We start from the raw sequence: 13,757 nt of genomic DNA on the forward strand, positions 1-13,757 counted from the left end.
TTACATGTTCTGAATTAATATAAAGAACCAAATTTTGTCTGCTATTTTGTAAAAATAAGTTACGAAAGTCTGGATGAGAAAATAAACTATGTTTTCATACTTCAGTCTTCAAATTTTTTTTAAAATGGCAAAATATTATTGATATTTAAATTATATTTGTGGAATGGTGATAGTTTCTCCCTCACTTTAATGATTTTTATTATAAATACAATTTTGAAAAAAAAGTTTCAATCAATTACAGTTACTAGTAACCTTTGCATTTTCATAATATTTGACCTGCTGTGTTTCAGATATAGTGGAAACATGGTTATGATGAAAAGAACAAATAATGCCATTATCTGACAACATTGGTGGTTTCTAGTTTAGATTTCATTGACAGGTTACTTTATGTAACCTGGAATTGCTTTGCAATTACTGTGCTCATTTGAATTGAGTGCTGGGTTTTTATTCTCGTAATTTAATTGTCTCACCTTTGTTACGTGTATAGTTTACTGCAGTAAACATGAAACAATTTATCATTTATAATTAAATATTTTTGGTCTTAATTTCTATTCAACCACAAGTTAAATAAATCTTTAGGTTTTATTTAAAACCCTTCTCAAACATTCCCAAAGGAGTCTGCTTTCCATGGGGCAGAAAAGGGATCCAGTTGGGACCTTTGTTGTTCTCCTTTTATCCTCTTCTCTTTCCTAGTTTTTTTCCTCCCTGTCTAGCAACTCCAGTTCTTCCATTAAGCAGGAAACAAGTGCCCTTAAGTGTTAATGCAGCAGAGCTTGCAGAACCAGAATTGCACATGTTCATCCCTCGAGGCTGAATGGTTTACAGATGTGTCTTATTTTCCTAGGGCTGCTGTAACAAATTACCACAAACTGCGTGGCTTAAAACAACAGCAATTTATGGCCTCATAGTTCTGCAGGCTGGAAGTCCCAAATCAAGGTGTCAGCAAGGTTGGTTCTTCTGCGGGCTCTGAGGGAGAACTCCTTCATGCCTGTCTCTTAGCTTCTCCGGGCCGCTGGCAATCCTTGGCAATCCTTGGCGTTCCTTGGCTGGCAAACACATCACTTTAATCTCTGCCTCCATTGTTACGTGGTTTTCTCTTCCTTCTCTGTGTGTCTGTCTTTGTGTCCACATTTCCCTTTTCTTTTAAGGACACCAGTCATATTGGATTAGGTTCCACTCTAATTAAGTATGTTCTCAACTTGATTACATCTAAAAAGACCCTATTTCCAAATAAGGTCACAGTCACAGGTTCTGAGTAGATATGAATTCTGGGGGACACCATTCAACCCAGAACACTCCCTAATTAAATTTATTTTTCATCATGGCATATAGATGTTTAGATAAATTATACAAAAGTGAATGCAGGGGAGTGAATCTCCCTGGCAACGTGGAATATGACTCCCAGGGAGGAATGTAGACCCGGCATTGTGGGATGGAGAACATCTTCTTGACCAAAAGGGGGATGTGAAAGGAAATGAAATAAGCTTCAGTGGCAGAGAGATTCCAAAAGGAGCTGAGAGGTCACTCTGGTGGGCACTCTTATGCACAATTTAAACAACCCTTTTTAGGTTCTAATGAATTGGGGTAGCTGGTGGTAGATACCTGAAACTACAACCCAGAACCCATGAACCTCGAAGACAATTGTATAAAAATGTAGCTTATGAGGGGTGACAATGGGATTGGGAAAGTCATAAGGACCACACTCCCCTTTGTCCAGTTTATGGATGGATGAGTAGAAAAATAGGGGAAGGAAACAAACAGACAAAGGCACCCAGTGTTCTTTTTTTACTTTAATTGCTCTTTTTCTCTTTAATTATTATTCTTGTTATTTTTGTGTGTGTGCTAATGAAGGTGTCAGGGATTGATTTAGGTGATGAATGTACAACTATGTAATGGTACTGTAAACAATCGAAAGTACGATTTGTTTTGTATGACTGCGTGGTATGTGAATATATCTCAATGAAATGAAGATTTAAAATAAAAAAAAAAAAAGTGAATGGATATAATGCTTTAGTCACAGCCAGTTTATTCTCACCAATATAGAAGCAGCCTTTTGGGACTAAAGGACATAGGCAAAATTATCAAAGAGGACCTCATAAAAACAGTATGATTCATCATGCTTTGGCGAGTATAGTTTGAGCAAAGGTGTTTTGAGCTCCCTGTTACCTCTCACCAATGAGGACTGGCTTCTCTAGAACATACTAAGTTTTTGCGTGCCAGGTTTTTGTTTTTGCAACTCTAGAGAGGATGGAGAGGAGAAGCAGTGTTCTCCTTCCCATGAAAAACAGCCTCTGACAGTATCTCTATAAATTCCCCAGTTTCCACCAAAAGCCAAATACCAGGTCGGGGCATTCAAGAGGGCATCAGAAGGCATCAGAAGGCTGTTCGAAGTAGTGACCACAAATACAAAAAGCATGACATTATTTTTAGCATTTTAAACTGAAAGATTTAGAAGAATGTGTAATTTACATTAAGCAGTAAACAAACCATTCTTTGTTTTGGGAACATTGACCATCAACCTTTCAAGAGGACCTCAGGACTGTTTGTGGTGGTGGCTGAGAAAGAGATTGCTGGGACCCAAAATTCATGAAATTTTTCTTCCAGGGAAGCTCATCTCCCAGCTTTGGTTCACAAAGAAGGGAATGATTTTTACATCTATTTCTACCCCATGGCTTGGCCCTGCTGCTGTATGATGATAAATCTTTTTAGGCTTCGTTCAAATTCAGTTTAGATAACTGTAGATTTGGTGTAAATTTTTCACTTTGCTTCATATAGTGTTTATGACCTTACTTGTTTTGGAGAGTACAGAGTTATCCCTCTTTATAAGCACTAATAGGAACTCACTAATAGGAAATGTCAGGAATAGGGGGAATTGTTAATAAATCCAGCAAGTCCTGTGCCCATTTTCCAGTTCCTTTTGGTGCCCTTTGGGCCTGAGAAACAGCTAGCTAAAAAGAACAGCCAAAAAGAAAATGGCTTTCCTTTAAGCTTTGAGGAAATATGAATTTATTTCAACTCCCAAAAGGGAAATGCTACGGAAACAAAATCTCATAACAGATGTAATTCCACAAGGTGCCTTGCCACCGAGAACCACCTTTATTCTGCAGGCAGTGCTTGTGTGCATGAGACACTGGGAGGTGGGTTTAGTTTTAAGTTCAGTCCGTTAGATGCTTTTCCAAAGGAATATATCTCTGATTGTAAAATGTGAGTCATTGAGGAAATAAGGATTCTATATACAAAATCCCAGCTTACATTCAACTTTACTTTTCACATAGTTTTGTGGTTTTTTTAATGGCAAGAAAGCTATGTTTTAACCGAATCTAAAAAGTTAACTGCTGCAATTTCAGTACTTTCTAATAATCCTTAGGTCAAAAAACTTTAATCACAGAATTAGAAGTGTTTTAAGCTATATTATGTTTTCTGAAACAGCCAAAAGACTCCTGGATCTTTGGCGAATTTTACAGGCTACTGTAAATGCGCTTGATGGCATCAGCTTCTTCTTTATCAAGGATGCCTTTCTCCACATAAGCGTCAGCTTGTTGGTTGATGAAGTCCCTCATCTTTGAAAGGTCATAATCTGGAAAACATTATTAGAGTATTGTGAGCAGAGATAAGTCCAATCTCATTACAGTGATTACCATTACCAAGAAGCATTTTGTACAACACAATTACCATTCCCTGTCTTTCACGTTGGATGGCATATTAATTCTTGACTTTTGTGCAGTGCTTTTCAGTCTGAAATCATGTTTACCTGTATTTCACTATCTCATCTGCACTTCCTTATAACCCTGGGAGGTATGCAGGTTGGAAGTACCATTCCCATTTGACCAAAGAGGGAACAGGTTTCACAGACCATGATTTCACAAACTTTGAGGTTTATACCAATCACCTGGGGCTCTTGGAAGCTACAGATTCATATTCAGTTGGTCTGGGGTGGGGCCCCAGATTCTGCATTTTTAACAAGCTCCTGGGGGATGCCAATGCCCAGGAACCACACTTGGAGTCACAAGATCTCAAAGGTTAAGTGCCCTGTCTGAGGTCACAGAGATAAAGTTATGACAAGAACCAGAAGTTCTGACTTCCTATCCTTAATACATTAGGTTATGTTCCTGTTGATGTGGCAACCCACCTTTTTTTTTTTTTCAAATCAAAAACTACCTTATTTCATGCTATTTAAATTGTATGCATGGAGTAAAAAAAGCCAAACTGTAAACTCTTCATGTTCCTTTGTCCTACTTAACAAAAACCTACATGAACCATCAAGCAACCCACCCAGAACAAACAGATCCCCAGGTAAGAAGGCTATGATGTCCTTCTGAAGGGCTAAAAAACAAAAAAACACATCTTCCCTTGATTCTTGAAGCATTATGCACTTAATGTTTTCAAAAAATGGGAAATACAGAAACATGAAAATAAAATAAAAATCACCTGAATTAATTGATAACCACAGTTGATATTTTGTTACATTTTCTTCTATTGCTATCTTAGCCCAGAATTGAGATCACAGTGCATATACAGTATCATCAGCCCTTTCCACTTAACCTTTTATACAGTGAGCATTAACATTTTTCAGAAACACCATTTTAAAGTGTTAAAATGGTGGTACCAAAATTTGGACGTACCAAAATTTATGACACAAATCTCCCATAAGTGGACATCTAGGTTTTCCACATTGTACAGTACTTGGTGAGAATTGTCCCTTCCAGTTTGTGAGTTAGTTGCTTTAGGCTGAGTTTCTTGAAGGCAACACCATTTGTCTTAACAGTCCCAACAGAGCCTTGCCTCCTGGCAGTTTGTCAAGTGGGGAGGTTGGGACACAAAAGCGCCAAGTGCTCCATGGCCACCCTTAGCTAGCCTGAATGCAACCTGAACCTGGGTCAGGGAAACCTAAGCAGGAAGAACCTTTCTGCAAGCACCACTTTTTATCATATCAAGATGAGCTGAGGTTTAGGGAGAGTATGTTTCCTCTCCACCAAAGAAGATGTTTTGCTTCCTACCAGGACATGGCCGTAAGGATTAAAAGAGTTAATAAACCCCTAGTCATGGAGCACTTTACAACCATCCTCGTCCTTGCTCCTCACTATAGCCCATGAGGTAAGCGTTAGTATCCCCATTTCAGGGATGAAGAAACAGAAACACGGGGACTAAGTAGCTCGCTTAGGAAGTGGTAGTGTTGGGTTTTGAACCTAGGTCTGTCTGTAGGCTTGGCTTTATTCCGTTGCGCTGAAGGAGTGAATATAAGGCATCCAACACAGGTACATAACAAATGTTCAAAAAGTGTGTGTTTCTCTGGGCTTTTCCCTTTCAGGCACGCAATAGAGAATCAAGCTGAAGTTGCATTTCATGTGCACCTCATGAGATGATTCCTGACTGCCTGAATCATAGGGCACAAAGATAGACCTCTTGCTCCTCACGGGTTCAATTTAAAACTGGCTCTTGAGAATCTGTTGCAATGTCAAACCTTCAATGGAAAAAAAAAGCAGACTCCCAAAGAGAGATGTGAAGAGGTTCAGGTTATCTGAATGGGCAGACAGGAACATATTTTGTTTTCTTTTGAAATGGAAAAAATCGCATTTTTATGGTATAGCTATCACTATGTTCAGTGGGAAAACCAGCAAGGTGCAGAGAAAGTTCCTTGGGTTCTAGTTGGCAGGAGTGCACAAGCCATTTACCCACCTTGCTAACTTCAAAGGAGGTTTTGAGGTTGGAGGCTCAAAAGAGATAAGGACTATGATCTACTTGTTTTAACCTACAGACTTATTTTTTTTAAAGTTTGCATAAGATGTTATCATCCTTACTATCACATCACATGGACCTCCCCTTCCTGGGACTGAGGAGGGGATTCAGGTGACCCAGGTGTCAAAGGACTTCAGCAGAGGTTAAGAAAGGTCAGAGCTAATAGTACATTTTCTTGTTCACACTCTTGTGGCCCTAGGACCTAGATCTGCAGAGTCTTTGAGAGATGACCCAACTCAGAGCACTTATGAGGGTGGTGGAGAAGGAGCCCTCTAGTTTCTGCTTTAGGAAGGTATATGCTGCATATTGCCCTCAGTTCCTGGAGGCAGAAGAGAGCATCACGCCAAGCACCCTCTGAAGTTTGCTCACAGAAACTTCGATGTGCAAGCACCAGAGTTCCCTACTTTACTGGGTCAGTCATTTCGGGAACTGGAAGATTGAATTCTAGGCTCTCACTGGCTATAACTAGGAGTCTGATTCATATGCTAATCAATGAAAGCAATAACATGAATAACCCAAATTGGTGGTCAATACAATTGGCATCGGTTTTGGATTACATAATGGCAAATACTATGTTACACTGATTCTAAGATACACTTTTTAATTTTATTTTGAAGTCTTTGCAGTCATTCACTGCATGTCATAATTTAATTAACCACATTTTTTTTTTCTCCCTTAGTGGTACATAAAACAATGGCACATTTTCCAACCCATGACAGATTTGGTGAAAAACAGTCCATATTTTTAATATAACTGACAGCCTGGAAATTCACATTATTTTGAACCAAATAAAGGAATTGTGTATGAAGACCTGAAAACTGTTTAATCTCACTCAATTTATAAGCTCAAAAGCCGAAGAGGTGTTGAAAATATCTCTTCCTCTCACTGTATTCTATGTCAGCGGTTCTCAAACTTGGCTGCATATTGGAATCATTTGGAGAGTTTTAACAATGCTGATGCCTGGGTCCCACATCCAGAGTTTCTGATTTAGTGGTTCTGGGGTGCAACCTGGGCATCAGGATATTTAGAAGTTCCCCAGGTGATTCATATGCACTCAAAGTGTGACTACAATTCACATGCAATTCATCTCTTTTTAAAAGCATCACTTTGCAACAGCTCTGGCTGGACACCTAGGAATCAATCCTAGAATCCTCCCTCTCCACAGTCCCTTGAATGTCTCCCCACTTCTCCATTTCCTCTGCCCTTGTCTTGGTTTAATTCCCATTACTTCTGCTCTAGATCCTTGCCTTCTTATCTGTCTCCTCCCTTCTGGGGCCTCTTTTCAAACACTCATAAACCCATATCAAACACTCATAACACCATTACTGCAACTCTTCTTGATCAGCCTCCTCCTGATCTGGCCATTGCCCCCTTCCCTGGCCCTGTCTGCTGATCCTACCAATACACATAGTGAAAGCGAATGGCTCTAGCACCATTTTCTTTGGTCCCTCTGTGTCTTGGCACTCAGTGTTTCCTCTGCCTCCATCTCGCCTCATTTGGCAAATTCCTCCTTACTTTCAAGCGAAGGCTTTCCTGCGGCGCTTTCTGCTACCGTCTCTGTCCTGGTAAGAAAATATATGGCTCCTCTGACCTCCACCACACCTGCCTGGGATAACACTTAGCTGGCCCCACCATAACCTTCCTGACGCCGTGGGCTTGCCGAGGCTGGGGCTGCTTCTTACTGTTCTTTGCATCTCTGGCCCTCGGGACAGGGCCGGGCTCTGGGTTTTGTTTTAAGCAAAAGAGTGGCTGCTTTTGAGACTCCAGGGTGCACCTAACATGTGCTCAGAAAATGCTTTTGTTTAAAATACTCCAAGAAATAGATAGATAAAACAAGATCAGTAAGATGTTGATAATCATTGAAGGTGAGTGATGGCTACATGGGATTCATCACACTATTCTACTCTGGACATGTTTCATAATAAAATAGTAAAAGAGAAGAAAAAGTGCCTTTGCTTGAAAGATTGATTTGGAAAATAAGCAAAATAGTGGTTTCTGTTCTGTTATACATGTGAGAGGTGACTGGAGTCTTTTGGGCTCTGAAGGGAGACTTTAGCCTAGTCGGTTTTGATTGTGGGCATCTTTATACAACAAGAGTCCTGGAAAATGAGTGAAGTTTGCAAATTACAACTACACTAAATTCCTACCTTCTTTATTTCCTTTTTTGTCATGTTTCTTCAACCATTCAATATTTTTTCTGATGGCTTCCAAATAGGATTCTGTTTTCCCTGGAAAAGGCAAGGAAATCCATATCAAATACTTATAACATCGTCACTGCAACTCTTCTTGAAGAGCACACTTACGTTTAAAACCATGAGCAGATGTTGGATTACTCAGCATTGTGAGGTAGCGTCCCTAAGCTAAGCAGTGTGCATATTTATATGTGTTTGAGAGGGGCAGCTTGTCGAGGAGAGTGGCAGGGGGATGGATAGCATTCCAGGAAACAGAACCAAGCAGGAAGGTGTCAAGAAAACATTATTCACCCACATAAATATATACAGTTGGTGTTCAGGTGGAGAAGAGTTTTGATGCAGCTTGCAGGACAGTGGGGTCCCTACATTTCTTAGACTGAATCATTTCTGGTTAGGGATGCTTCTTCCAAACTGCAGAGCATTATCAGGTCAAAGACTGAATCAGAGTGACAGAGAGTTAAGAGATTCCATGACCTCAATAAAAAGTCCAAATTTGCGGCTCTGGGTAAGCAACTAGGTAAGTCTTCTGCCTGATTCTGGGAGGGGGTGTGTAAAATCTCAGATGAAGAGATGACCAGGCCTCATTTCAAAGTTTGGATGGTGAACCTTAGTACTGGTTCTAATAAAACTCCCCTGGCTGTAAACACTCTCTAAAGGGCTTCAAGTGCAGTGAGATAATAATAGGCATCACTGAACATCTACTCTATGACCTTTAGATGCACTGTTGTCTGCAAGGTGGGTATTATCACCATCAACCCAGAGATGAGGAAACTAAGGCTCAGAGAGGCTAAGCGACTCGGCTAAGGCCACACAGGAAATAACAGAGCTGGAATTTGAACACTGGTCTGCCTAGTTTAGGCTACCCTGCATTATCTGAAAGATAAGACCAGACCTTCAGACAAAGTCACTGATGTAGCCTTGTTCTGTTTCAGAGAAATCAGCCATCTCCTTAACCAGGTAAGATCTCTCATACTCAGAATGCCTACACCAAGAGACCAGGTAGTCTGGAGAGTACTGCAGGAGCTAAGATAAGAGGCCTTCAAAGTCTAGGACCTCTGTAGAAACAAAGGCTCCCGAAGCTCAGTGTGTTGACCACCCCATTCTGAGCCCCCTTTAAACCCCTTTACCTCTATTCTATTGTCCAGATCTCTCAATTGAGCTTCTCGTATTGTGTGTTTATTATATGCCAGCCACATTTACACATTTACCCTTCACAACAACCTGTCGAGGCAGCTCTATTATCACCCTCATTTTACAGATGAAGAAACTGAGGCACAGACAAAATAATATGCCTTGTAGATAATAGAGCCAGGCTTGAACCTGAGTAGATCTGAAGATACCCTTAGAGAATATCCATAGATAGTACATTTATAGAACCTAGGTACATCAGACTGATATCGTCTTAAAATTTGCCAGTGTTCCAATTTCCACCACTGTCATTAGGTAAATGCCTTCCTGAGCATCTTTCTTCTTGTTCCTGGAAGCCCTTTCCTGCCTCGCCACTGGGGCTCCCTGTTATCTCCCCCAAAGAACAGAGAAGCTCCCATGCAGAAAGGAGTAAGTGGACAAGAGCATAGACCCACAATTTCAGCCCTGCTTCACTTCAATCACCTAATAGAAACAGCCCTGATTTCAGTGCTTTGTTTTCAATAATGTCAGAGCATGTGAAAGACCAATGTCCCCCTGGCTGATGTTATAACATTACACTGCAATCAATATAGAGATTTTCATTGTCTGTTGACCATAGCCAAGGTCAACTGGATTTGGTAACCTAAAAACAACATTCTCTATTTCAAATTAAGTCCATTGGAAAAGGCATTTTGAACAAGGAAAGAAATCTTAAGGCAGACTATTTCTAAAGAATGCAACTTTTTAGAGATTAAATCAAATTAGTGATCCTCCTCTAGGGCTTGCCTTAATGAATAGATAAGACTAATTTGTTGGTAGCAAACAACAAATAGGTAAAAGTCACTTTTCATAGTAGTAGGACTCAGTGCCTTCTTTTTTCTTTTTTCCTTTTTTTCTGTTTACCAAATTGGCCAACAAACTTTGCTGCACATTAAAATTACTTAGGGAAGCTTTAAAAAAATCTGGATGCCTAAGTCACTCCTCATACCAATTAAATAAGAATATCTGGGGAGTAGGAACCAAGCAGGCATATTTTTAACAATCCTAAGGTAATTCCAAGGTGCAGCAGTGTTTGGGAACCACTGTATTGGGACCTCCCACACATTTCCTGAAGCATTGGTAAATATAGGAATAACATCAGGTGTTCCTCTGCTCACTGAGAGAAGCAGCTGGTTTCTATTTACATTTTCTCTTTTTGGCAGCTGTAAGGCAAATCTTTTATTTATACAGAGTGCACTGAAAACCCATGAGATTCCACTTTAGAAAGCCAGTCTATTTTTTTTTCCAATTTATTTCAGCTTCCTTTGGGAAAAAATAGCTCATGGCTGAGGTAATATGTCATGAGCCTTAAAGCATATGCTGAAGCAGATGGGAAGAGGGCCAGTCAAGTTGCAGCCCTGCTTTTCTAGCTGTTCTGGTTTTCAGTGCTGCAAGATAAATACCCCTTTTTATACACAAATTTGTCCTGACCCTGATGAGCTATCCAGATTCCAAAATATTGTAGTAGTCAATAGAGTCAACCTACCAGATACTGGATATACTAAAAAATTAGATCTTCTAAAAGAGAGTTTATAAAAAAAAAATGAATGTGGTATAATGCTCAAAATTATGTAAAGCCTACATGATTACAGTTTTTAACTTGATAAAGCAAAGCAACTGTTACTGACACCGAGGATGCCCGCATGGGCTGCAGAGCCATTCAGTTTACCAGGAATTTCTGCATAACAGTGAAGTTTCATGTGCCCATAAAATGCAGCACGGAGTCCGAGAAGAGCACTGGATTGAAAGTCAAGGGACATGGGTTTGAGGCCCAGCTTTGGCATCCTTTGGCTGTGAGATCTTGGGTGAGTCACTTCATCTTTGAGCCTTGGTTTACTCATTTGTAAATTAAGGGTTCAACTTCTAAAGAGGGGACATATGGTAAGAAATGATCCTTTGCTGTCCTTGAAACACCTGTGTTGGCGGGTAGGTCTCCAGGGCCTGAGCTCAGTTCTTGACCTACTTGCTGACTCACTGGGGGAAAGATTAGATCCACTATTTTAGGACATTTCTAGCAGAATGCCTTGGGATTTCAACAGAGGCATGAATTTTTCTCTGCTGAATTTTATGTTGCTTAAAAATAAGAACAGCCACATGAGTTAGTCAATTTATTGTCAATTTATTGATCAAATAGGTTAACTTTTCTTTTCTGGCTTCCATGAAGAAGACATGGGAGTAAAAGGATATTCAGGTGAAAGCTATCTTAGAGATCACCTTTTAAAATCTAATTCTATTTTCTAGCTATAAACTTGATAAATGATAGCATTGGAATGAGTTTTTGGATGTTATTATGCTTATCTCATCCCTTGGATAATTAAAAAGGATTTTCAGTGACTCACAGCTCAGAAGTGAATGAGTAAACATTCAACTGGCAAAAAGAGACATACTTAGATAATGGAATAAGTTTTAAGGTACTTTGGTCTCCAGAGAGCAATTTACTTGAAAAATTAAGCAACTTTACAGATATGGTTGAAATTAGAATAAATTCTACTTCATTGGCATATTCCTAACTATTGGGGCATAGTTATTGAATTATTCAAATAACTATCACTTTGAAATAAATCTCAAATATTATTCCTAATATAATCCCTGTCGAAAGCAAGTTTAATCAAACTAAACTATATTTGAAGGTAAATGTGTTATATTTCATCATTGCTAATTAAATTGTATTTTTTTACATTAAGCCTGAAATGAGATGTATGTAAACAGGCTTTGTAAACTGAAGGGTGATATAAATGTAGATTGTTGTTGTTATTATTATTTACACTACTCACAGAACCCAGCACAGTGCTTGGCCTAGTATCTATTTGTTCTGGTTGGATGGGGTCATCACTTCACATTGCAATTCCTGCCAGTGTGTCCTGCTTACAATTATATCCTTAAGTGGTTCTGACTGGGTCATTACCTCGTCCCTCCTCCTCTACTCTGTAATCTCATCCACCTTTCCCTCAAGAAGGGAGCCTGCTCTACACATGCCTGGCTTACCAATAAGGAGGATGTGCCTACCAACACCTGCCTACCTGTTGGGTTAAGAATATTCTCGTGTCATTTCAAAGCGGGTTTGAGTCCTCAAAGTCAGGTAGGTGTTGGTTCTTCAATTCCTTTTGTATCTCTACTTCCTGAGCACAGTGCCAGGCAAGGCCACTGGAATTAATGTTTCAGGAAACCCAGTCAACCCTGCCTCACCCACAAGGATGCTTTCGTTTTTCTGCCTAGAGACAACAGGTGTTCTCACTGGATTTTGTGAAAGAGAAGCTAAATAGCCTTGAAAAGAGTGTAAATGAAGCAACTGTGAATACAAAGGTACATGTCTCAGTGTGTCCTTTGGGGATTAATTACATTTTTTTCGAGAAATGTTGGTCCTTGGCTTGCACTTAGATTGGTGTTTGCAAAACTGCATTAGAATCAGTTGTCTTTGTCGCAAAGTACTGGGGATCAGAAGTAGCACAAATAAATTAGGTCTCTAAATGATGGGGGGGGGGCTAATTTTAGCCCCAAATCTCTACCCTCTTCCTAATGTTTTAAAAGAGCCATTGCAAAGAGTAATACTAAATGGATGGAGTTTCACTATCTCGACTCATTTCTATCTGATGGAAAACTTATGAGAAGGGAAATCTGACCTCTTCATTAGTCCCTAAATAGCTAAATAGGCAATAGTGGGTTATATTTCTTTTTTACATAATGTTTTCCTTTAAAAAAGCAAAGAGATGTGTATTTTTGCAACTGTTCTGTAAGTTTGCCATTAATTCAAAATAAAAATAATAATAATTTTAAAAAAAAGCAGAGACTTGTCAGCACCCAATCCTAGAGATATTTGCACAGCGATATAAGCTATTTGTCTTAAGCACTGAGCATGCTGCCTCAGCCAGTCAACTGGCCTGCTGCGTTCTAGGCAAATACAGTGATTTTACCTGGGTTGCTCCCATAGAGGGTGATTCAGGCATGCTGGGTTTCTGTTGGGATGAGCTGAAGTGCTCTGCACAACACAATTTCTGGCTCTCTGAGACTCAGGGCACAAAACCACTCTTCCTGGTTACCTATCTTTCAAAAGTTTAATTTTGCTGCTGATGGTCATATATAATGACCACTGAAAAAGCAGCCCAATGGTGGGTTTTCAGATGAAAAATTACCTGGATCCTCTCTCCACCCAAAGAGTAAGGCAAAATGCACTGACCATCTCCCTCAGCTCCCAGAGACCAAAACTTCTAGGGGACCCTACTAATGATACCCTCAGAAGATATTAGTGAGGTTTTAATTACACGAAGGAGGTCAATATTTCATAATGACAGAAAAATAAGGTAGGTCCAAGTCCTCTGATCACAATTTCTGCTAAGACACCAAGTTTCAGAAAAAGTATATCTATCTGAGAAACAGGGATGTAAATATTCTGTGATGTAACCAGCACATCTTTGAAATAAAAGGGGCTTGAATCACCCAACTGTGTAACCAGATCCCACATTCTGACCTGAAATCAAGGATTAAAAATTCAGAACTTACAACTTCACTGGGTGTTTTTCTTTGGTGGTCTGGTAAAGCTTCTAAAAGCCTAGGAAGGTATTGATTTTATATCTTATGTAGACTCTCTGGGCCAGAGTGAAAAATGAACCCCAGGAAGATGTAAGAATAAAGACACAATAAGAAACAAAGTAAAATCTGTAATAT

General features: G+C 39.6%; 1 protein-coding gene across 2 annotated transcripts in view; it reads right to left on the minus strand.

The window, feature by feature from the left end:
* Window positions 1–2,009: 2,009 nt before the first annotated feature.
* SCG3 (secretogranin III) overlaps window positions 2,010–13,757 on the minus strand; it is a 30,980-nt gene continuing 19,232 nt past the window's right edge. For both annotated transcript variants that reach the window (XM_037833973.1, XM_037833971.1), the window contains 2 exons: window positions 7,884–7,964; window positions 2,010–3,577 (listed from right to left, as the gene is read on the minus strand). In XM_037833973.1, the coding sequence (XP_037689901.1) occupies window positions 3,459–3,577; window positions 7,884–7,964 (200 nt within the window). In that variant the 3' untranslated portion in view covers window positions 2,010–3,458. The remainder of the gene's footprint in view (window positions 3,578–7,883; window positions 7,965–13,757) is intronic.

The sequence above is a fragment of the Choloepus didactylus genome, chromosome 4 (genome assembly GCF_015220235.1).
Source record: "Choloepus didactylus isolate mChoDid1 chromosome 4, mChoDid1.pri, whole genome shotgun sequence".
NCBI classification, from domain to species: domain Eukaryota; kingdom Metazoa; phylum Chordata; class Mammalia; order Pilosa; family Megalonychidae; genus Choloepus; species Choloepus didactylus.